Raw genomic sequence first — 26,952 nt, 5'->3', positions numbered from 1 at the left:
CCTTTGGTTCATTGATGATTCAGGAATCTGATGGCAATGGAAAAAAAGCTGTCTTGTGCCGTTGAGTGCTCGTCTTTAGCCTCCTGTAACTTTTTCCTGATGGTAGAAGAGTGAAGAGGCCATGGTCAGGGTGGTGGGGAGTAGGGGGGATCTTTAAGGATAGAGGCTGCTTTTTTTAAGACACCGCCTCATGTAGATGTCCTCGATGGAATGAAGGCTGGTGCCTGTGATGTCGCAGGTCGAGTTAACAACCCTCTGGAGTTTATTCGTCCTGAGAGTTGGCGTCTCCAGTGATGCAACCAGCCAGAATGCTCTCCAAAGTACACCTGTAGAAGTTTGAGAGAGTTTTTGGTGATGAACCGAATCTCCTCCGGCACCTCAAAAAGTATAGCCACTGGCGAGCTGCCTTTGTGATTGCATCAACACGACTTCTTAAACTGTTACACTTCAGATATATCCTTGGGAAAATAAAAGAAGGACAACTGAAGGGAAAAGAAGAGGTATAAGAGACAGTTTCTGATGAAAGGGAAAAAAAAAAATCAGCCTGAGATTACAGGATCAGGTAAGTGCAACTCAGATAAGTTTATATGTGGCACATTTAAAACAATTTTTTTCTCAATCTTATGGCCAGTTTCCTGTTTATCCTCTCCATTCAGAAACCAAATCAAGCAAATAAATGAGGTATTACAACTACACCTACCTTCATAGAGCTGTGCATACTGAGGAAATCCTGCTGCCCGCAGCCAATCACACGCGTCCTTAGCTTCCTGCTCTGTAAATTAAAAGAGATCAGTAAATTAACTCTTGCACAATCACACAGCTGCAAGTTCCCTGCTATGGTATAGGAACACAAAATATGCGAAGTTTTTTTTACATAAACACGAAATGAGTCAACCACACAGATTGAGATCAATTAGCCCAACTTCGTAAGCTCCACGCTTCCTCCCTCCTCTCTTCATCTATCTCCATCAGAAGGTCCCTAACTTCCTTTTCCAGCTTCTTTTCAAGGGTCCCCTTAAATTCCACATTCTCTCCATTGCAAGGGGAAATTGGACTCTTTCTGTCCAGCGTCACAATTGATCAGTACGTCATCTAAAAGGTCTATGAGAAATTAAGCAGGTCCCTGTGGATGCCAGTATTGTGAATGTTCAAGATGATTGGACCAACTGATTTTTTTTTTCTCGTTGTGCACAAAAATTTGATAACACTGAGGTTTAAAGATATTATTTGAGATGTCAGACAGAGATACTACCATTTGAACAAGACATGGTGAAGGTACCACAATCCAATGATTTACCACAAAAACTAAAAACTGGACCATTATGTGTGATTTTCTTTTACATTTCTCACTTTTCCTCCCCTTCTGAAAATGCTGGATTCCAATACACTAAACAATCTCCAGCACAAGTCAGTAAAAAGCACAACTATTGAAGGAAACCACAAACTTCCACTCCCCAAAGGCACACTGAATTGTAATATACAACTTTTTTTTTTCTTTCTTGGCCCACAGAGATCATAAGAACATAAGAATGCAAGAAATAGGAGCAGGCCTGTCGAGCCTGCTCCGCCATTCAATGAGATCGTGGCTGATCCGATGATAGGCTCAACCCACCTATCTGCCTTTCCCCCATGTCCCTTAATTCCCCTACTATGTAAAAACCTATCCAACCTTGTATTAAATATATTTACTGAGGCAGCCTCCGCTGCTTCCATGGGCAGAGAATTCCATAGATTCACAACCCTCTGGGAAAAACAGTTTCTCCTCATTTCCCTGATTCTTGACACGATATCGTCTAGTTCTAGTCTCCCCCACCAATGGAAACAACTTACCTACTTCGATGTAATCTATGCCTTTCATAATCGTATACATTTAAGATCTTCTTTCATTCCTCTAAATTCCAGCGAGTACAGTCCCAGACAACTCAATCTCTCCTCATAGGCTAACCCCCTCATCTCTGGAATTAACCTGGTGAATCTCCTCTGCATCACCTCCAAAGCCAGTAGATGCTTCTTCAAGTAAGGAGAGCAGAACTGCAGTTCTTCAGGTGTGGCCTCGTCAGTACCTTGTACAATTGCAGCATAATCTCCCTGCTCCTAAACTCAATCTCAATGAAGGCCTGCATTCCACTTGCTTCTTGATAGCCTGCTGCACCTGCAAACCAAACTTTTGCAGTTCATGCACAAGCATTCCCAAGTCCCTCTGCACAGCATTGTGTGCTGCAATTGCTTACCATTTATATAATAACCAGTGGATAACCTCACATTTCCCACTCACTTAGCCTTTCTATATCTCTCTGCAGACTCTCTGTATCCACTGCACAATTTGCTTTTCCACTCAATTTAGTGAGTTATTGGCATCAGCAAACTTAGATGCCCTATACTCTGTCCCCTCTTCCAGATTGTCATGTATATTGTGAATACAGAAACCTAGAAACTCACAAAGTGCGACAGTGCAGTAATAAACTGGGACACAGGACTTGGACCATTGGAAAACCAGCAACTAGGGGCAGGGGTGAGCAACTTTTTTTTAAAAACTCTCATTCCACCTTAAGTAATCCCTGTTCCATAAGCACTCTGTGATTAGTAAGGGATTGCTTAAGGTGGTAAGTCAGTGGAAAGAGAAAGTTTGAAAACCACTGTTTTAATTGTACCTAATTGACTCGTTATGTGCATGGTTTCATAACTCCAAAGGAAATGGGCGAATGACAATTTTTCTCAAGCAAACTATTTCAGTAACAATTGGGTCTGAAGCAGTGGTTCTCAACCTTCCCTTCCCAAGCACATAGAAATCGCAGACCACTTACGGCAAAGGGATTGCTGAAGGTGGAATGTGAGTTTTAAAAGAAGGTTGCCCACCCCTGGATTAGAGTATTGCAATGCACAAGTACGAACAACGGTACAGGGTTGTGGAAATTATGCAAGAATAAATATGTATTATTATGGAAAATGAGATGATCTTAAAAATCACTTGATGCACATTAACAAATTTACAGGTGATAAAGTATAGTCAGTCACATAGGAGCAGAATTTTCTGAATCTACCGCTATTCAGGTTGAGACTTGTTAAAATCCAGTCCAGCAGTATTACAGCCAATTTGTTTTGGCTGTACCCAATGAGATCACTCCCAAGACATCTTACCTAATTTCCTCCACAAGGTGCAGAAAATGTACTGATAGAAGCTCTGGGGTGTAAAATTACAGTTCCAGCTATATACATTGAATGTAATTGCAATCCAAATTAACTTCAGTGCTTAGTTTGTGTTGTCTATATCCAACATCTCATCTTTTTTTAAAATTTTATTTAATTGTTTGCATCATTACAGGAAAAAAATGAATGAAACATTAATCAAATATCCAAAGATGCAAAAAAACTTTTATATTTTTCTTCTCCTCCCCCCTCCCACCCAAAAGTAAGAAAAGGAAAAAGAGAAACAGCTACCATTTAATATACAATAATATTAGCATATACAATCATTAATTGTTATTAAAAATTACTAATTAAGAAGACTGGAAAAGATGGAAGAGGTGGATGGAAAATTATCCATAAAAATCCATATAGGGTTTCCAAATACTATAAAAATTTTCAACTCGATTCCTTAAACTCTACGTCATTTTTTCCAAAGGTGTACAATTTTGCATCTCATTATACCATCTACTTAATAACACTTCTCTCTCATCTTTCCATCACATCACTAGACATTTCTTTGCGATTGCTGTTACAATAATTAAAAAATTTTCTTTGTATTTGTCCAATTTCAATTTTATATCCTTTTTATAAATATCTCCATCTTTGACGAAAATCTCCATCCAAGTATTCATTTATGATTTTAAAAAAGTATATTAAATCCTAGTAGGCAGGTACTTATTTCACGGAGTATTTTGTCTCATGTTTCAAAACACATTAAAATTAATTGCCATTTAAAGCAAAACTATTACAGTACAGCAACCCACGTTCGAATCTGCCACTGTCTGTGAGGAGTTTTTATGCTCTCCCCATGTCTGTGTGGGTTTCCTCCATGTGCTCCAGTTTCCTCCCACATTCCAAACAGGGTTAGTAGGTCATGGATCACATGAGTGTATTTGGGTAATGCAGTCCCATGGGCCGAAAAGGCCTGTTACCATGCTGTATCTATAAATAAAATTAAATTATGTCAAGTAAAAATTCTGAGATGTTTATTTCAAGGCAGCTATTAAATGAAAAAGTAGCTAGCCAATACACTCACTCCCAAAAATCTCCACTTTGATACGATCCCAATTTGGGCAATGTACTTCACACTGGGTCCATTTGCCTCTCTAAATCACCTGCATTAGTAACTAAATTGAATCTAGTCATCCCAATGCCATACTCCACCCTAGTAATTATTTCCTAGATCTTAATTTTTCTGACTACTTCCACCTTGCAACAAACTAAAATATGCATCAGGGTCAGGTGGTATTGGACAGTCAGCTTGGACATGGCCAACCAAAAGACCCATTCCTGGGCTGTCTGATTTTGTGACTCACTAAATGGAGAAGTTGAGAAGTCATCCTGAAATCTCTTCCAACCACAGAACATTTCTGAGGAGGCAGGTAACTGGATGCACAAGATAGAGAGATCAAAATAGAATATTTTCCCTCCACTTAAGTATTCATATGACTGAGAACCCAGTTAATATAAATAAATGGCATCAACTAGATGGCATTTTATAAAAGGAAATCTAGGTTTCTCTTGGCAAGGATTCGGTGGAAAAGGGATTCACTGCACCACGTGTGGAATTTGGAAAAACTAACAGCTTACCTCATCCAGCCAAGAAAGCAGTCATTCATCCAATTCCTTTCCCTTTCCCAGTGCACAAGTATACTCCACTGTTGCCAGGCACATAATGATGTAAAAGGTTATAAGTCCCAATAGCTGCCCATGAATGAGGCCCCTACCAAAGCAGGACACAGGTTTCTTGCTTCACAGTAACAATTTTAAAAATGCAATGTATTTAGACTCAAATAGGGTGCAGTAAAACGCATGGCAATATCAACACTCTCGCTAGATTGTAGGTGCATCTAATCCCTCCTAAATTTACGTGACTCTTTTAATTTTTAATTAATTTTAATTTTTAAACTTAAAGATACAGCACAGTAACAAGCCCTTCCAGCACTCGAGGCTGCACTGCCCAAATGCACCCGTGACCAATCTACTAACCCCTCCCCCCCCATATGTCTTTAGAATATGGGAGGACACTGGAGCACCCAGAGGAAACCCCATTTTATGCAGCCTCTGAAACAAATGCAAGTTGCATTTCAATATGGAATCAAGGATCCTGGAGACATTTCACAGCCCATTCACAAATTTTCATCACTAAATAGTGAATGGGCCTTCTAATCTGTAGAACATGGCCTATCATCTCTTCATTTCATTGTTCCTAGTCTTTGCACTGAACAGCAAGACTGGGCCATCTTTCTCCATGAAGTTTATCCAACGATTAGATATTTTGGAAGATGGAATGCACAACATGCAGAACCCAATCACCATCAAAGAGACTCACAGGGGAGTGTGGAGTGATCCTCAGAGTGATCCAGGGACCAGAAGCAAAGCTTCATCGTTAAATTAAGATTCTTGTTGAAACACAGATAAGCAGGTTTTTGTCACTTTTCTTTATCAATAGCTCTTTTTCCACTGGCACCCCAGTTAATTGGCCCTGCAGTGTCCCGGGATAGGAAGCCAGTTGTGGTGTTTCCACCTTTAACCATGACACTGACTGCTTTTCCACTGAACACACTCATCCCCGGGGATCGGGGAGTCTACCTTCGACTGGAATGGATGAAAGTTGTCCTTTATCCACTAGTTTAATCAGGACGTATTTGTCAGCTGACACTGGGAATATGAGTAGGGGCGGAGCCCGTCAATCCCCTGTGTGATTTGGCTGATTGTTTTCCTTTTCCACAGCGCCCTAAACCGATTAATTCCCCATTAATTCCTGGGACAAGGTGAGGCTACATAGAGCCTACTAAATAGAGTGAATCATGGTGGCCCAATGGAGAGTAATACAATGGAAACATTATAACAGCTTCAAAAATTGATGAAGAATGTATTCTGCTTGGTTGCAAAATATTTTTTTTAAACCGATAGATAGAGAAGTCAATGGAATCATAAAGGCCTCCCTTGAATTGTCACCTTGGCGACAACTATTGTGTTTGACAACTTGGCAAAATTATGCTCTATTCCTTTAGAGCAGCCATGGTAATTATGGCATGTGTCTTTTGCACATTGATCACAGTTGCTGCAATGGCTCTGGATTTCTTCAAATAACACAGGAATAATAATGGAAGGCGAGGTCAGACCTTCCTACAGTTTACAGATCATATCCAAAAGCAGCTCATAAGCAAACATAAACGAGGAAATACAAGCATGTACATTATTATAAGTGGATGGATGTTGGAGAAAGGACTGTTGGGATTTGGATGTGCTGCCTCTTGCTGTGTATCGGCCTGCTTACCATCCAAAATAGATTTTCCAGTCGGTGATATCTTAGTAATAAATATTAAGTAATATAACAAGGATTAAAAAATATCTCAGATAAGATCTAGTGCTACTGTCCAAGCTCAAATCATGGATAGCTATTAAGAAGAGTTGTTGACTAGTGAACTTTGTTGCAGCAACAATTCAACTTCTGGAGAGAAAAGCAGTGAGTTAATAAATAGCATCTAAACAATGAATACATCTAGAGCACTTGAGCAGGAACAGGCTTGAGTTAGTTGGTCATTAGCAAACAATGGCCACCTATATTTAAGTCGTTTCATTTACTGTTACAAAAACAGCAGTTGGAACTATTTTCCTGCCTGCCTTGATTCAAGTCATACATTCAAGAAACATGTCGTGGGAAAGGAAGCCACAGATGTTTATGTAAGATTATAAAAGGATGCAAACTCTTTATCAAAAGGATAGTTAGAGGCAGTTGATGACACCACAGCATCAATAGCCATACTTCTGGTCTATAAAAATCCAAACTTTCTGCCATAGTAGGCCACAGGTTTTGGCCTTTGCACTGAAATAAACTTGCACAAACCCGATGCTTCAATTCTGAATACTTCAGCTTAATCTCTTCTCATTTTTCCCAGTCAATACATGATGAAACATTTCATCCAAGGTACAGAATGAAGACAACAAAATTCAAAATCAGAATTTATTGTCATAAACAAGTCGCAAATGTTGGTGTTTTGTGGTAGCATTATAGTGCAAACATTCAGATAAATTCTTCTACAACAATAAATTCAAAAACTAAAATAATGCACAAAAAGTAAGACAGTGTCTTTGGTTCGGTGAGCATTCAGGAATCTGATGGCAGCGGGGAAGAAGCTGTCCTTGTGCTGCTGAGTGCTCCTCTTTAGGCTCCTGTATCTTTTCCCCAAGGGTAGCAGAGTGAAGAGGGCATGGCCTGGGTGGTGGAGGGGAGGGGATCTTTGAGCATAGAGGCTGTATTTGTAAGACACCGCCTCATGTAGATGTCCTCGATGGACTGAAGGCTGGTGCCTGTGATGTCGCAGGCCGAGTTAACAACCCTCTTTATTCTTGTCCTGAGAGTTGGCGGCTCCATACCAGACAGTGATGCAACCAGCCAGTACGTTCTCCACAATACACCTGTAGAAGCTTTTAAGAGTCTTCGGTGACATACAAATCTCCTCAAGCACCTCACCAAGCATAGCTGCTGGTGAGTCTTTTTCGTGATTGCATCGACATGGAGATGTTAGTACCCTGGGGTCGTGTTCCCCTGATTTTCTCCTTGGCTTTGATAATGTTGAGCACAAGATTGTTGGCATGACACCACTCAACAAGCTGCTCCATCTCCCTCCTGAACCTATTTCCAAACTGAAAATATTTCAGTCCCACAAATAACAAAAAAGCCTATTAGATTACAGACAGATGCATACATCTCTTACATTCTCAACAAAGGAGAAATAACAGAGACATTTGCCATTATCCCCTTTTCTCTCTTTCTTCTGTGTTTTAGTATTTTTGCATCCTCCACTCATTTCATTTTATCTCAATGATATTTAGTTTTGGGAGTGATCATTCGTCTGTTGGAAGAAAGATCAATGACATGTTATCATAGTTGGACAGCTAGGATTGTGAAAGATTAAATCCATTGGATATATGAAATTAAGGGGATCCTTTTACTGTCATCAAAGTGTTAATGTGCTGTTTGCCACCTAGAAGTGTTTGGAATATTATCATGAATATAAAGAGGCTATTGGCTGAAGGATACCAATCTTTCACAATCTCCCATTGTGCAAATGTTGGTAACCTGGTTAAGATCTGAAAAAGAAGCTCAGAAGAAAACTGAGATTATAGGCCTTTTCATGCCATCCTCCGCCTGGAGACTGGCTATAAACGTGGAAGGAAAAATATAAACTTACCTTTCATGGAGTAGCCCTAAAAAGCTGCTCTTGTGTCGCATTCATGATGAGCGGCGCCTCATAGCGCCCTCTGGAGCCGATGAAGGTGGGCAACTGGTGCCATGGCGGCCCCCCCACCCCCGGCATAAAAATGCAGCAGAGCAATGGCCGTCTTCCCTACCCATAATCACCCAGGCAGCTGAAACCACTCTGTGTTTCCCAGAACGGTTCCAGCTGTGTAGGGGATTATGGGTAGGGAAGATGGTCATTGCTCTGCCGTGTTTTGAACCACTGACGAGTGGCCCCGAAAGCCAAAGCAGCCTGGTGAGTTGCCAGAGCAGCCCACGAGGGGTGCGACAGCCCGCACAGGCCACCTCCTGATGGTTCCCCCCCCCCTGCCAGCCGCCCCTGACCTGATGGTTCCCCCTGGCCACCCTTGCCCTAGCGAGTCATGGGGGGAAGAGGGGTGAGTGATATAGAGAGAGTGGAGAGCTGGGCCATTGGCTGACGGCATCATCGCGACGTCATCAGCCCACTCCTAGCCAGCCACTTGCAGCGGCATTACATTCATGTGAGCCGGCGGAGCACAGGACTCCGCCGATTATCCTTCCCTGGGAGGGATTGCAGTTGGTGCCTTGGAGCCAGCCACGGGGCATTCATAGAGGCAAGTCTCCCGATGTAAGGGCGGAGAATCTCCACCTTAACACTCAGGTTTTTTTTCTGCATGACAGGGCCTTGCACATCAATAGCATGGGCAGCCCATTGGGACTTTTTAAAGGACAAGACAGGCACAGCTGCTGTGAACACTGGGAAACTTGGAAAAGTTGTATGTGGATCACAGATTATCCAAATTGCAAGACATGTCACAGACTGCAATAAAATGTGGAAATACATGGCTGCCTTGCTCACTCTTTCCACAGATGACATGCAAATTATCCCAATCACAATCTTCTGGAAAAACTTAGTCCACACATGTCAAACTCTGGCCCGCGGGCCAAATTTGGCCTGCAATACAATTATATTTGGCCCGCAAGATCATTTCAAAAATTTATTAGAGGTGGCCCGCCCTGCAGCGAGAGCCGATGCTGTTTTTTGGTAATGTCACCCCTACCATCCTCCCCCTTCATTGCACATCCTTCCCCATTGTAACACGAGAAGTCTGTCGATGTCATCAGCCGGCAAGCCAGTTGGAAGGCTCCCCGCACAACCAGTCACTTCTCCCACCTGTCGAGCGGTGCGGCGGATTGGCGAGCGCCTGTGATTTCCTGTCGGCGCGACGGGCATGGCAGGCTGCGCACGGCCCTTACACAGCGCGAGCGCACTTCTCCCGGTCGCCACGGCCTTCAGCGCTTGCACCCGCGCGGACCCCAGGGACGGCTGGTTTGGCCCTGCACGTGAAGAGAGAGATGGTGGCTGTCCGCAAAGGCTGATCGGCAGCACGCTGGGCCTGAGTGGGTGGGTAAGCAGGGGTGGGCAGAGGGTGTAGGTGAGGAGTAATGGGCAGGGGAAGTTATGATGGTGCGAGGGGCAGTTAGAGGGAGGGATGAGTAGAAGAAGGGGTGGATAGGGAAGAGGTAAAAGGGGAGGGGCAGGGCGAGTAGGGGAGGGGTGATTAGAGGGTGAGAGACAGGTAGAGGGAGGAACAGGTTGAGGGGAGAGGCAGTAGAGGGGCGTGTATAGGATGGGGTGGGTAGAGGCAGAGCAAGTGGAGTGAGGGGTGAGTAGAGGTTGGATAAAGGACTGGTCAGGTAGAGGGATGGTGGGTTGAGGGTGAATAGAGGCCTAGAGCCTGAGGAGTGAGCAGGAAATGCTGAGTCCTGATGCAGGCCAAAATGGACACAGCCTGTGAATGCTGACTACATCTCCACAGGGACCAAATAGGTTTCCCTCAGGTCAAGCAAAGGGTGAACTTGAGCTACCTACTCCTGACCTGTAACATTATCCTCCTAAAATTATATCCTAAAGTTTAACATTACATATGTTGAAAGAAGAGAAAACATGCAGATGTTGTTGAAAATTTTCAATAAATATTTAGTTCGGCCCTCGACTTAGTCCAAGTTTTTAATTTTGGCCCTCCGTGAATTTGAGTTTGACACCCCTGACTTAGTGGGTCAAGCAGGAGTGTGGGAGAACCAAAAAAGGTTGACATTTTGAGTTAAATCCCTCTTGATCAAGGGTTTCGGCTCAAAACACCCACCATTCTTTTTTCTCCTATTGACGTTGCTTGGCCAGTTCAGTTCCACCAGTTTCAGTCCTCTGTGCAGATTTCCAATAGATACAGATTGGGATGTATCAAGGGTTTCTCATTCCTTGAAGAAAAAATAGACACTTCACCGACGATCAAGATTTTTTTGCTTTTGTGTTCAGTGCTTAAAAGAGAATCACACTTCATTCATTTCAACCTTCACATCAAAGATGTGAAAACATCCTGTTCAGACAGCTGGTGTAGCAATCAGTCCTTCAGAAATTAACATTCAATATCCTTGCACCTTTGCATAGTTTGAAGTGCAGTCCAGTTCTAAATTTCCTCCTCTTCTTTTCTTGGTTTCCCTTCTTTATGCTCTGAGTTTTGTCTACAGCTAGAGGCGAGATGAAAATATAAACCTGAAACCCACAACATGCACAGGGTTGTTTCCCATTCATTATTAGATGTCTATAAATAGGAATGTCAACTTGTAAGAAATTCCACATCAGATTTGATTCGCAAATCACACTTAAAAGACATTGTCCATAATCCAAAAAAAATCTCCAGTATTCTTTTCCCCTTTGAGCACCACACTAACACAACTTCAACAGGAGCAAGACAAACCCCCTGGTGGCCCTCATCCAAGGCCACCCCCAGATCCCAAGCCCTCTCTTGGGAGAATTGGCCCTGGATACTCAAGCCAGGTCACTGAAAATTTCATTGATTTTGAACTTTCCCCAGTTCTTCCAGAAGTAGGGCCAAGACAACAAATCAAGCACGTTTTTGAGATGAGTTTTGCCTGCTTTGCCTCCATCGATGCCACCCAGCCTGGAAATTATTTTCAGACTGCCAACTTCGTTTCTGGCATGGTTTTAAGCAGCCAAATGTTCAATTACTTCGTTCTATTTTAAATTCAGACCCTGGAGGCGATGGCTTGCCGCAGCCCAAGTTAACGGTGAGATTCAAGACGGAGTTCAGAGTGACACCGTTATCCGGTCTTCGGAAGAAGCAGACGGACCCCGTTCAAGGTCCTGATTATACGGCATGTTTAAGCTACATTTTGACTGCCCAGCACGTTTTAAAGCAAGGCACGTATCACCATTCACGGAGAGATCGATACTGCACTGGGGTGGATCCCCGAGTCCGGGGAAAACGCCCAGATTAAATGAGCATTTCCCCCCCTACTCCCGCCCCGCTCCCTCCACTCAACGCCCAGCTCCACTCGCTCCCTCGCAGGACACGCTCCGAAGATTCCCTCGGTCCCTGCCACGCAAAGGACACATCAAATGCCACGGAAAGGTGGGAACGTGACAGGTCAACCTTCTGGGACCGAGTGCCGGCTCCAGCCTCATCTCTGCACCCACCCCGATGGCCCGTGGCTGCAGGGGGGTGAAGATCGAGCCCCCGAATTCGGAAACGTGCTTTCCATCTGTCTGATGGATGTGGATCCGGTGGGTGTGTTAAAATGAGCAACTCTGCAGCGAATTCAGCTCGGACTTACCGCCATCCGTCAGAATCATGACGCGGTCCAGAGTCAAGGAGCGAAAGCCCTGGGGGAAGGAGGTGAAAATTGCTACCAATTTCGTGAGGTGGCCGGGCTGCGGATCAATGCCATGGCAAAGCCGGCTTCAGGCTGAGGGGGTCAGACCGATGGAGCAACTTTGGTGGGGGTGACCTAATGCAGCTGACGTCCCCCTCCCTCTCTCTCACACACTCACTCACCCAGTCCCAGTCTCACACACACACTCATTCTCTCTCTCACACTCACGCTAACTCTCTCTCACACTCACGCGCACTCTAACTCTCTCTCACACTCACGCGCACTCTAACTCTCTCTCACACTCACGCGCACTTGTTCTCTCTCTCACACTCACGCCCACTCGTTCTCTCTCTCACACTCACGCGCACTCGTTCTCTCTCACACACTCACGCGCACTCGTTCTCTCTCTCACACTCACGCGCACTCGTTCTCTCTCTCACACTCACGCGCACTCGTTCTCTCTCTCACACTCACGCGCACTCGTTCTCTCTCTCACACTCACGCGCACTCGTTCTCTCTCTCACACTCACGCGCACTCGTTCTCTCTCTCACACTCACGCGCACTCGTTCTCTCTCTCACACTCACGCGCACTCGTTCTCTCTCTCACACGCGCACTCGTTCTCTCTCTCACACTCACGCGCACTCGTTCTCTCTCTCACACTCACGCGCACTCGTTCTCTCTCTCACACTCACGCGCACTCGTTCTCTCTCTCACACTCACGCGCACTCGTTCTCTCTCTCACACTCACGCGCACTCGTTCTCTCTCTCACACTCACGCGCACTCGTTCTCTCTCTCACACTCACGCGCACTCGTTCTCTCTCTCACACTCACGCGCACTCGTTCTCTCTCTCACACTCACGCGCACTCGTTCTCTCTCTCACACTCACGCGCACTCGTTCTCTCTCTCACACTCACGCGCACTCGTTCTCTCTCTCACACTCACGCGCACTCGTTCTCTCTCTCACACTCACGCGCACTCGTTCTCTCTCTCACACGCGCACTCGTTCTCTCTCTCACACGCGCACTCGTTCTCTCTCTCACACTCACGCGCACTCGTTCTCTCTCTCACACTCACGCGCACTCGTTCTCTCTCTCACACTCACGCGCACTCGTTCTCTCTCTCACACTCACGCGCACTCGTTCTCTCTCTCACACTCACGCGCACTCGTTCTCTCTCTCACACTCACGCGCACTCGTTCTCTCTCTCACACGCGCACTCGTTCTCTCTCTCACACGCGCACTCGTTCTCTCTCTCACACGCGCACTCGTTCTCTCTCTCACACGCGCACTCGTTCTCTCTCTCACACGCGCACTCGTTCTCTCTCTCACACGCGCACTCGTTCTCTCTCTCACACGCGCACTCGTTCTCTCTCTCACACGCGCACTCGTTCTCTCTCTCACACGCGCACTCGTTCTCTCTCTCACACGCGCACTCGTTCTCTCTCTCACACGCGCACTCGTTCTCTCTCTCACACGCGCACTCGTTCTCTCTCACGCGCACTCGTTCTCTCTCACGCGCACTCGTTCTCTCTCACGCGCACTCGTTCTCTCTCACGCGCACTCGTTCTCTCTCACGCGCACTCGTTCTCTCTCACGCGCACTCGTTCTCTCTCACGCGCACTCGTTCTCTCTCACGCGCACTCGTTCTCTCACACACACTCATTCTCACACACACTCATTCTCACACACACTCATTCTCACACTCACTCATTCTCACACTCACTCATTCTCACACTCACTCTCTCACACACACACCCAGTCCCAGTCACACATTCACTCTCTTGCACACTCACACATTCTCTCACTCACACCCAGTACCAGTCACACACACACTTACTCTCTCTCTTACACACACTCACACACCCAGTCCCAGTCACACACTCACTCACTCTCTCTCACACAATCACACACTCTCACAGAGCCAGTCACACACACTCATCCTCTCTCACGCACGCACTCATCCTCTCATGCACACTCATCCTCTCATGCACACTCATTCTCTCTCACACACACACATTCTCTCTCACACACACACATTCTCTCTCACACACACACATTCTCTCTCACACACACACATTCTCACACACACACACATTCTCACACACACACTCATTCTCACACACACACTCATTCTCACACACACACTCATTCTCACACACACACTCATTCTCACACACACACACTCATTCTCACACACACACTCATTCTCTCACACATACACACTCTATAACTCACACACTCATATTCTCACTCATACCCAGTCACACACACACACTCACTCTCTCACACACACCCAGTCCCAGTCACACATGCACTCTCACTCTCTCGCACACTCACACATTCTTTCACTCACACCCAGTACCTGGAAAGGGGTACTGATGGTAATGATCAGCCATGATCTAAAATGGCAGTGCTGGCCTGATGGGCCAAATGGCCTACTCCAGCTCCTATTGTCTATTGTCACACTCACTCTCTCTCTTACACACACTTACACACCCAGTCCTAGTCACAAACACACTCACTCTCTCTTTCACACAATCACACACTCTCTCACTCAGACCCAGTCACACACACACATTCTCTCTCACGCACACACATCCTCTCTCACGCACACACTCATCCTCTCATGCACACACTCATCCTCTCTCATGCACACTCATTCTCTCTCACACACACACTCATTCTCTCTCACACACACATTCATTCTCACACACACACACTCATTCTCACACACACTCATTCTCACACATACACACACACTCATTCTCTCACACATACACACTCTATAACTCACACACTCATATTCTCTCACTCATACCCAGTCACACACACACACTCACTCTCTCACACACACCCAGTACCAGTCACACACACGCTCACTCTCTCTCTTACACACACTTACACAACAGTCCCAGTCACACACACACTCACTCTCTCTTTCACACAATCACACACTCTCTCACTCAGACCCAGTCACACACACACATTCTCTCTCACGCACACACATCCTCTCTCACGCACACACTCATCCTCTCTCACGCACACACTCATCCTCTCTCACTCACACTCATTCTCTCACACCCACACACTCATTCTCTCACACCCACACACTCATTCTCTCACACCCACACACTCATTCTCTCACACCCACACACTCATTCTCTCACACCCACACACTCATTCTCTCACACGCACACTCATTCTCTCACACGCACACTCATTCTCTCACACGCCAACTCATTCTCTCACACACACATTCTCTCTCACACACACATTCTCTCTCACACACACATTCTCTCTCACACACACATTCTCTCTCACACACACATTCATTCTCTCACATACAATCATTTTCTCTCACACACTCTCACTTGCACACCCAGTCCCAATCATACATACACACACACACTCACTCTCACACACCCAGTCCCAGTCACACACACACACCCATTCCTAGTTACACTCACACTCATTCTCTCTCTCACATGCACACCCAGTCCCAGTCACACACACACACACACACACACACATTCAATCACTCACACACCCAGTTCCAGTCACACATGCACTCACTCTCTCACACACACACTCACTCACACATCGCTCCAAGACAGCTGGACAACTCCCTCAGCCGTGGCTCTAGGGCAGTGCTGAGAGGTGAGATGATCCTGCACCCCCCCCCCACTCTTCGACCCCCACACACCAGCTCACTGCAATTGACTCTCTTTAATTTGAGAACATCTATTTTCTCAAGACAGGTTAAGATTTTTTTTAAGATTACAGACTCATTTTTATCAACCTCTTAAACAAATAAAAATTAGCGCCCTGTTTTTATTTCACCACGAAACAGGAATAAAAAGGTGCCCATCAAGCCCACTTCACCCGGGTTCCGAGACTCAACCCCTTCCCACTGAAGCCTTTTGCTTTCTGTGGACGCTGGGTTCCTCTTGCGCCGTTGTGCACCACACTGGACCCCAGCATCTGCAGATGTTCTTGTTGGCCGTAATGCCCCTATTCCCGGTCCCTCTTCTCGAAAAGTTTGTGTTTATTCTCCCATTTTCCCTTCAGTGCTTCCAACGCTTTTGTTTTCTCGCAGGATCCAACTGTCGTTGTTTTAACACCATCTGAGTTCAGCAGGCTTTCAACATTCCTCCCAACCTTGAATATGCTTCTTTGAAAATCTGTTCCACTGAGGAATCCCGTTTCAGGTGGCTGAAGTCTGTTGTCCCGTAAAATCTCGATCAATATTTGATGACACTCTTCCCATTTCTGAGTTGTGTAACAAAGTTGGGGATTGCATCCATGGGCCGGGAGAGGGGACTTGGGTCTCCCCAATGATATTAAACCCATGACCTGCTCATTTGCCTGTTTCTAGCTAATAACACCAGTTTAAAATGTCTCTTTCAAGCTGTCAAATTTAAATTCCTGCACATCCCTTTCTGTGATATGTGAAACAATACAAATACAAAAATAGGCCTGGAGAGAGCGATTGTCACAGAGATTAGCCTTCGCTCAGTGTGCCTGCTGGATGTTGCAGTGATTGCCTTTCCAAATCGCCCAGATAGCACGTTTAAAAGGGGGAAAAGTATCCTTTTGCTTTTTTACAAAAAAACAAGATGAGATGGTACTTTAATCGACCTAGAGGATAGAAGATGGAATAAAACCATGACAGGATTTGAACCCGAAATCAATAGGCAAGTTACCTGGTTTTGAGCCCCTGGATTGATGGGTGATGAAGACACACTCGAAATAACAGAAGGTAACTTGTGTTGAAGATCAATTCAATCCAAATTTGATTTTTTTTTTAAATAAAGTATCACTGAAGCAGGTTAGCTGCTAGGTTCAACAGGAAACTCAAACCACTTTACCATTACAATGCAAGGATATGGAGCAAAGTATTCAATCACTCTGTCTTTCAACAGTTTCCTCAGCAGATAAGTGACATAAAAAAGCAATGAAAAAAGAAGCAATAATAATACAGATTGCAGAGGAATGCTACAAACTACACACGGAGAGCTGCGGCAAATTGTGAACTCTCCATATACTTTAATTACATAAAGGGTTTCCAATTATTCTTAAAGAGCTGCTCCTGTTGGATGTAGATAAAGGTTCGAATTTGATCTTGGGAGTGAACTATGGCAACAAAAAAAAAAAAGAGGCCCTAAAATTAGCCACATTACCTCTGGCGAAGTGGAGAGCAATCGCCAAGATTCTTCATTCCAAAAAGCTGTCAAAGACTCCAGGTAAAAATGTAAATTATTCACCATTAAACAACTTAACTTTTCAGCATCCTTCAGTATAGGACCTTTAGCACTTAATGTAAATGGATTAGAATTTAGAAATGCACACAACTGGAATCAAAATCTTCTCGGATTGCATAGAAATATTACTTTGATCTATTTGGTTGAATCGATGTGTAAAAGCTACATAAATTTGTCATCAATATAACTTATGAGTAAGATGACAGCCTGTTAGTTAACAAGCTATTTTACATTGACCAATGCTCTTCACTGTATGCAAAGCATCTATATAAAAATAACTCAGACCAACCTCCATGATTCCTGTTGGCAAGATCCACATCAGAAAAATTACCATAATCATGCTCCAAGCTTGCAAATAACAAATGAGCAACCAAAAGAGTGGTGTTGACATGATATTTTCACGCCATGTTATATATATTTTAGGAGCTGTTTAAGGATAATTCTTTGAGACAAATACTGAGGGACAAAAAATATTCATCATTTTGCTTCCAAAGATCCTATCTTTCTGGGTTGAATAGGTAGAACTTCCTTTGGATGGAACCTGGCAAATATTTCCATTGCTGATTTTAAAAATACAAAAGCAAGTGTCATCCAGATATTGCTGTGGGGAGTCATTTCAGTGCAAATTGCTGGAATATGAAGTTAGAACAGGGCAGATGGGCCTCAAGGTCCCAGAGCAACAACAGTCCATCTCCTCAGCAATTGAGAAATAAAAAGGAATGAATGAGGACAAGCAGGAATGAAATCAAGTAAAAGGGGGGAAAAAAATGATTGGATAAGAGTGAAAAATGAGAAACAAAATGACAGAATCTCTGAAGGCCGTCACTCAATCTAACCTTATAAATTCTTTTCATTTGAGGCCAGAGAAGTTGATTGGCTTTTCATCATCATCCTTATACTTTAAATAACTTTCCAGAGTGAGGGAACTGCTAATCAACATTCAAATTCAGTAATTTAATGGAACTGATAGAGGTAATTTAGGGCAATAAACAATTTCGGCAACGCCAAATGGTAAAGGGACAATAATTTCTCACAATTTCCAGGTGCCTCTTTTCTGCCGCTACTTAGCAGATAATGTGCCCGTTAATAATCTTATTTAAAATTTAGATAAATTTTTGTCCATTATCCAGAGGCTTAATTTATTAATTATTAAACAAAATCAAGTACCGTGCATGGACTCACATAGACACACATGCTCACACATATCTGCATGCACATACAAAACACGTTCTCATAAAGACACATATGATCACATAAAAATGTACATGCTCATATAAACATGTTTTTACACAAACATACATGAACTCAGAAGCATAAAGGCACATGAACATGTGTACATTCATGCAAATTAAACACAAGAGTTTTGAATGAGAACTGGCTGAATGAATTCTTTTAGCAATGTTGTCGAGACTGCAGCAAGAAACAAAATTAAGCAGCATCTCAGAATATTCCTTGGAATTGTGTACACCCCTCAGGCTGCATCCCAATGAATTCCATCCAGATGCCTTAATGAAATTCAGTATTCTTTCGCTGAGAAGTGAGACTCACCTTTTAATCAACCAATCTGTTTTATGCCCTACCTCCCCAACACTTAGGGAGTGACCTCATTCATGGGAAATGGAAAGAAAAAAAAATTATTTGAAAGTAGTCATTGAGTCTTTATTCACACAGCTTGCTTCTAATTACTTGGGTCATCCTGGCGCCAGAGCTGAAACCCAGCCCAAAGCAAGCAGTGACCCAGAGTTTAAATTTAGATGGACAGCAACCACTCTGCAATGTCGTCACACCCCCACGCCCATTAGCCCCTACACAAACAATCAAATGCATGTGTGTAAATACAAACAAGCACACAAAAGTGCGTAGACACACAAGCATGTACGCACAGGCATGCACACACATAAGCATCCAGAAGTACATACTCACAGGCATGGCCACACACAGGCACACACAAAGGCAGAAACACACAAATATGCACATACAGATATGCGCGCGTGCACACACACACACACACACACACACACACACACACACACACACACACACACACACACACACACACACACACACACACACACACACACACACACACACACACACACACACACACACACACACACACGTGCAATCTATTACGCAAGAACAGAGGAATTCTTCAGAACAGGAAAAAGCCATTAATCCTGACAAAGCACTCCTTCACTCTGGAACAACTCCACCTACTTCCATCTCAGTCTGTTCTTTCTACAGAAATCCATGCTGTATGAATCATTCCCAAAACTTTCAATTTTCTCCCCCACATCTCTCCTGCGCAAAGGGGCTCGCTATTGTTGGGCCATGATTCCTCCAATCTATTTCCTCCTTCAAAACCTCAGCAAAGTAACCATTCTTTCATCAAGGATGCCTTCAGCATTCGCAGAATAATTAACTGTGGATAACATTGCAGCAGATTCCTACACAGTACTGCTCTCCTCATTTTTCCACTATACCCACTATTCTGACCCTTCGTGACCTCTGCACATTTTTCTAAATACTTTCAGTAGGACCATGGGTTGGGGGGTGGAATTTGAGGGTAAAAACCAGTCCCACCACTAGAATAGCCCTCTTTTAAATGAAATTCCAGAGGCCAACAGTAGAGACAGATGCTCACATCATGTTGAAAAAGAACCTGGATATGTGCCTGATCTCTTTCAACCTCTTAGGGCATAGACTGTGAGCTGGGAAGTTGGTTTAGTCCAAACTTCACTGTTTTTGCTGAGTGATGGGCTGAACAGCCACCTTCAGGGCTGTAAATTTCCTTTCCTTTTTAAAATATTTTTATTGATTTTATACATTAAAAAAGCATGTACATAGTTCATATGGAATGCAAAACATAAGTAATCAACATATTGCATTACATCCATGATAACATAACAAAAGTAAATTTAATGTACAAAGTCAAAAAAGCAACAAAAGAAAAAAATCAAAACCCCATCCCCCTAACAACGTTGCACAGAAGAAGCAACAATAAACTTCACTCCTAAAAGTGAAACGAAAAAAGCCAACAGAACTCAGATTATAAATTATATCTAAAGATTGCGATAATAATTCAGAAATGGTCCCCACAATGGTTGGAATCTTATGCTCAAATTATTAATTGAATATCAAATCTTTTCTAACCTTAAACAAAACATATATTTCAGTCGCTGCACATGGGCGGGCAGGCCAGTGTCCTTCCACCCGAGTAGTACAGCACGTCTAGTCAAAAGAGAAGAAAAAGACAAGATGCAACATTTATTTGGAGACAGCAAAACATCATCTTCTCTCTATTGTACTGAAAAGCCCTACCAAAGGATTCGGTTCCTACTTCATATCAAAGATTAAAGTTTGGAAAACCTCCTTCCTGTACTTTTCAAGACTCAGACAGGACCAAAACGTGAATTAAAGAGGCCTCAACTCTCTTGCATTTATGTAAATTTCTATCACCTTCTGATTTTATGACTGATATACCAGCAAAACCGGCCTCAAAAATAGAATGTTCTTCGAATCAGGCTATTCAAAGACCTGAAACATATGGAAAATCTCTTGTAAAGTGGTGATGTGTCCTTTTGAAAAAAGTATTTGGAAAAAAAAATTCTTGATATTCTACCAGAACGGACAAGCCTTCCCAGGCAGTTTCCTTCCTTATTCCATCAGGCCAGTTTGAGGCTGGATAGGGGGCAGGGAAGGAAGCTGCTCTGAATATTTTTGGCAGTGATATTCAAGTTAACTGTCCTGTGAATCATGGACCTCTGAAAGTGTGCTCTACAGACAAAGCTTCACAAATAGGAAACAGAGCACAGAGGGAAAGTTTTTTTTAATGGAAGAATTTAAAGTTTTAACTCTTTAGTTGTATTATTACCTTGGTTTAATTAACAGTATTAGATATTTTGAGTCAGGTGAATGTTGGCTTGTGCTGCATCAAGACTCAAGCAAATAATTTATTTGATACTCCTGAATCACTCACACACTATTCTGGCCTAGAAATGTTGTTCACAGAAGTGCCACCGGAGCGCTGCTCCAGGCACCTCATGGGGCCACTCCAGACACCTCCTTCTCACCATTTTTGATGAGCTCCGGCACCTAAAAAATTAGCAGTGCACACCCAGTTGTTCATCATGACTGGTTCTAAATCCTCAAACTCCCTGCTCCACACCACTATAGGAGTACCATCACCTGAAGATCTGCTGCTGACAACCACCTTCTCAACGGCAACTAATGAGCGATAAATCCTGACCTCACTGAGGACACCCAGATTTCAACAATGACTATTAATAAAGCACCAAGGGAATAACTCAATTTAGAAGGGCTCTCTTTCATGGAAAACTCAATTCAACTTGTATGGAGTGAGAACGAAAACTTGGCTAGAAGGCATCCAGAAATTCAAAATTGTATACCATTGGAAAAGATTATTTATAATTTAAGGAATCAATCTGAGAATTTTTATATGATTTGGAAACCATATATAGATTTCATCAGTAAGAGTCCATCCACATCATCCATAACACCCACTCCTCCCAATTAATATGTACAGGATAGAATAATATGCTAGAAATATATGAATAGTGAATGATAAATAAATTCAGGTGATTTTTTTTCTTTTTTTCCTCTTTTCTTTTTCTTATGCGGAGGGGAGGGTGGGGGATAAAACGAGAAAAATCATATATAATTTTTTAATCATTTTTATTGCATTGTATGATGAATTGCATTGATGCAAATGAAAACTAAAATTTTCCCCAAAAAAAAAGAAACTTCAGTGAATGGTGTGCTAACACCAACCTCTCATTCAATAGCACTTAGAAAAGGAAAACCAGAGGTGTATGATCATTGAGGGATAAGAAGTGGGGAGGGGGAGAAGGTGAGAAAATTTACAATCCTGGGTGTCACCATCTCAGAGGATCTTTCCTAGACCCATCATATTAACATCATTGTGAAGAAAGCACGTCAGCACCTTACTTCCTGTTTGCAGATATTCGGTATGACATTGGAAACCTTGGCAAACGTCCACAGATGTCTAATGGAAAGTAAGCTTACTTGCTGCATCACAGTTTTGTATAGGAGTACTACATTACCAGCATAATAGGGCAAAGAGTGGTAGTAACTCCAAACAGAGCAGTGGCAATAGTTAGAGAGAAATATAGAGATAGAGGAAGAAAGAGAAAGTCTAAAGAGAAAGATAGAAAGGGATAGAGAGGGAAAGAGACAGAGACAGAAAGAGACAGAGACAGAAAGAGACAGAGACAGAAAGAGACAGAGACAGAAAGAGACAGAGACAGAAAGAGACAGAGACAGAAAGAGACAGAGACAGAAAGAGACAGAGACAGAAAGAGACAGAGACAGAAAGAGACAGAGACAGAAAGAGACAGAGACAGAAAGAGACAGAGACAGAAAGAGACAGAGACAGAAAGAGACAGAGACAGAGAGTGGGACAGAGAGTGGGACAGAGAGTGGGACAGAGAGTGGGACAGAGAGTGGGACAGAGAGTGGGACAGAGAGTGGGACAGAGAGAGATAGAGAGTGTGGGTATGGCATCCAATGCAGGGGAATGCTCCTCTTGCAGGGTATGATTTGTCAAGGAGGCCAGCAGTGTCCCTGATGACTTCATGAAAGAAGTGCATCCAGCTGCAGATCCTGACAAACCAAGTTAACGAATTGGAGCTGGAGTTGGATGAATTCCGAATCATTCAGGTGGCAGAGGGTGTGATTGACAGGAGTTACAGGGGCAATATCACACGAAAGTGGCTGGAGGAGGGTAGGTGGGTGAGAGTCAGGAGAGGGAAAGGTAATATGCAGGCAGTGGCCATCCCCCTCAACAAAAAGTATAGCATTTTGGATACTGTTGTGGGAGATGATCTACCAGGCACAAGCCACGGCGATCAGGTCTCTGGCTTGGAGTCTGGTCTTGTGGCTAAGAAGGGAAGGGATGAGAAGAAGCAAGCAGTAGTGATAGGGGATTCCATAGTTAAGGGGACACATAGGATGTGTGAGGTAAGTGGAGGACCTTCAAAGATGAAATTTTGAGAATCTTGAGTTAGTATGTTCCTGTCAGGATCAAAGGCAAAGTTAGGCAGCATCGGTTACATTGGTTTTCAAGAGATATTTGGGATCTGATTCAGACGAAAAGAGAGGTATATAGCAGGTATAGGCAACATGGAGCAAATAAGCTTCTTGAGGAGTACAAAAATGCAAGAATAACATCAAGAAATAAATCAGGAGCGCTAAAAGAAAACATGCAGACAATGTGAAGGAAAATCCTAAGGGTTTCTACAGGTATATTAAGAACAAAAGGATAGTAAGGGACAAAATTGGTCCCCTTGAAGATCAGAGTGGTCAGCTTTGTGTGGAGCCAAAAGATATGGGGGAGATCTTAATTTTTTTTTTCAACAGTATTTACTTAGGAAACAGGCACAGAGTCATGAGAAGTAAGGAAAACAAGTAGTGAGGTCATGGAACCTATATAGATTAAAGAGAAGGAAGTGCTTGCTGTCTTAAAGGGTGGATAGATCCCCAGGGCCTGCAAGATATTCTCTCAGACCTTGAGGAAAGCTAGAACAAATATTGCAGGAGCTCTGGCAGAAATATTTAAAATGTCTTTAGCCACAGGTATGATGCCAGAGAATTGGAGGGTAGCTCATGTTATTCCATTGTTTAAAATAGGCTCCAAAAATAACTCTGGAAATTATAGGCCAGTGAACCTGACATCAGTAGTAGGTAAATTATTAAAAGATGTTCTAAGAGATTGGATGTACAATTATTTGGATAGCCAGGGACTGATTGACGATAATCAACATGGTTTTTTGCATGATAGGTCATGTTTAGCCAATCTTATAGAGTTTTTTGAAGAGGTTACCAGGAAAGTTGATGGTGGTTGTGGATGTTGTGTACATGGACTTTAATAAGGCCTTTAACAAGGTCCCACATGGGAGGTTAGTCAGAAAGGTTAAAACGCTAGGTATTTATGGTGAAGTAGTGAATGGTCAAAATCCAATGACTGGACTAGAGAAGCCAGAATGTAGTGGTGGAAAACTGTTTCTCAGATTGGAGGCCTGTGGCTAGTAGTGTGCCTCAGGGATCAGTACTGGGATTATTGTTATTTGTGATCGATATCAATGATCTGGATGATAATGTGGTAAGTTTGCAGATGACACTAAAATCAGAGGTGTTGTGTACAGTGAAGAATGTTTTCAAAGCTTGCAGAGGGATCTGGACCAGCTGGTAAAAATCGCTGAAAAATGGCAGATGGAATTTAATGCAGACAAGTGAGCCAAGTTGTATTTTGGAAGGACAAAGCAAGAAAGGACATACACAGTAAATGGTAGGGTACTGAGGAGTGCAGTAGAACAGAGGGATCTGGAAAACAGATACAAAATTCCCTGAAAGTGGCATCAAAGGTGGATAGGGTTGTAAAGAAAGCTTTTGGCATATTGGCCTTCATAAATCAAAGTATTGAGTACAGGAGTTGAGATGCGATGTTAAAGTTGGTGAGGCCAAATTTGGAGTATTGTGCGCAATTTTGGTCACCTAACGACAAGAAAGATGTCAATAAGATAGAAAGAGTGCAGAGAAGATTTACTAGGATGTTGCTCGTACTTCAGAAACTGAGTTACAGGGAAAGGTTAAGCAGGTTCAGTTTTTATTCCCTGGAGCATAGAAGAATGATGGGAGATTTGATAAAGGTATTTAAAATTATGAGGGAGATAGACAGAGTAAATGTAGACAAGCTTTTTTCACTGATGGTAGGTGACATACAAACCAGAAGACATGGGTTAAGGGTGAAAGGGGAAAAGTTTAGGGGGGAACAAGAGGAGGAACTTCTTCACACAGAAAATGGTAGTGTGTGGAACAAACTTCCACCTGAAGTGATAAATGCGGGCTCATTTTTAACATTTAATAAGAGTTGGGACAGGTACATAGAGCCTGGTGGAGGTCAGTGAGACTAGGCACAAAAAAATGGTTCAGCACAGACTAGTGGGGCTGTCCCGTGCTTGTTCTATGGTTCCACCAATAGCTCTGCAAATGGTAGTGGACAACACCCAATACATCACAAGCATCTAGAACATCTATGGGGAATGCTGCCGTCAGCAAGCAGCAGCAATCATCAAAGATGCACATCATCCAGGATGTGCTCTATTCTCACTGCTGCCAACAGGAAAGAGGCATACATGCCACAAGACTCAAACCATGAGGTTCAAACACCAAACTCAAACAGAGACTTGTTTAAAGACTCTTACTTTGACATTATTTATTACTGAACATTTTTTTTTCTCTGTCTTTGCACAGTTTGTTTACATTTGTTTCTTAGAACCATAGAATGCTACAGCACAGAAAACAGGCCATTCAGCCTCTCTAGTCTGTGCCAACCATCATCTCATTAGTCCCACTGACATCCTCCAGACCTCTCTCATTCAATTATTCTTAAAACACAAGATCAAGCCCACATTCACCACATCAGATGGCAGCTCGTTCCACAATCCCACCACTCTCTGAGTGAAGAACTTCCCCCTAATATTCCCCTTAAACTTTTCCCCTTTCAGCTTAAAGCTATGACCTCTTGTATTTATCTCTCCCGATTTTTTTCTTATTAAATATATTTTTATTAAGGTATTATATAATGAAATACAAATTACAAAGGAAAGAAAAATGACCTATAAATTCAAAACCCTGATGACTATAGAAGGTTGAAGAAAAAAACCTAACATGTGGGTAGCAAGTGACGACAACTTGGAAACAGACAGCACAACATCAAAGGGGATGACAACCTAAAACTTTAGATTATGATAATGGTCCATAAAAAGGGCCCATTTCTTTATGAAATTAGTATTTGAGTCTTTAATGGCGTATTTAATTTTTTTCTAAACTTAAACAAGACATAATATCATTTAATCATTGCGTATGTGTAGGTAGAGTTTTATCTTTCCATTTAATCAAAATTGCACGTCTGACGATCAATGAAGTAAAATATAAAATTCGATTTGATTTGAAGTCAGTAAAACGTCATCATCTTGAAATGATCTGAAAAGATCAAATAAAGGACAAGGTTCCAATTTAACCTTAAAGAATCACTGAAAATGTTTGAAAAATATCTTTCAATTTTTTTTTCTAAACTGGGAAGTCCAAAACATGTGAATCAAAGAAGCCTCAGCAATTTTACAATTATCACATAGAGGGTTTATATCAGAGTAAAAATGAGATAATTTAACTCTATGGACCATTTTAAATTGCAATATAAACAATGTCATGTACAAATGGAGGCAGCATTAATCCAATTACAAATGGAATCCAAAACCTCATCTATCTCCCCCAATACAAGTGGGGAAACCCTATACACACACACACATCCATTCTGTCTATATCTTTCATAATCTTGTAAACATGTATCAAATCTTCCCTCATTTTTCTCTGCTCCAAGGAATAAAGTCCTAACCTGTTTAATCTTGCCCTGTAACTCAACTCCTGAAGACCTGGCAACATCCTAGTAAATCTTCTCTGCACTCTTTCAATCTTTGATATCCTTCCTGTAGTTAGGTGCCTAGAACTGCGCACAATATTTCAGATTTGACCTCACCAATGTCTTAAATTTCAACA

General features: G+C 42.9%; 1 protein-coding gene across 1 annotated transcript in view; it reads right to left on the bottom strand.

Moving 5' to 3' along the window:
• stard8 (StAR related lipid transfer domain containing 8) overlaps positions 1-26,952 on the bottom strand; it is an 89,574-nt gene that overhangs the window by 37,904 nt on the left and 24,718 nt on the right. The window contains exon 2 of the mRNA XM_069893027.1: positions 701-772. Within this exon, the coding sequence (XP_069749128.1) occupies positions 701-772 (72 nt within the window). The remainder of the gene's footprint in view (positions 1-700; positions 773-26,952) is intronic.

This window comes from Narcine bancroftii, chromosome 8 (assembly GCF_036971445.1).
Source record: "Narcine bancroftii isolate sNarBan1 chromosome 8, sNarBan1.hap1, whole genome shotgun sequence".
Taxonomy (NCBI): Eukaryota; Metazoa; Chordata; class Chondrichthyes; order Torpediniformes; family Narcinidae; genus Narcine; species Narcine bancroftii.
Note: the sequence above shows the minus strand (reverse complement) of the source record. Positions and strands in the feature narration are given on the sequence as shown.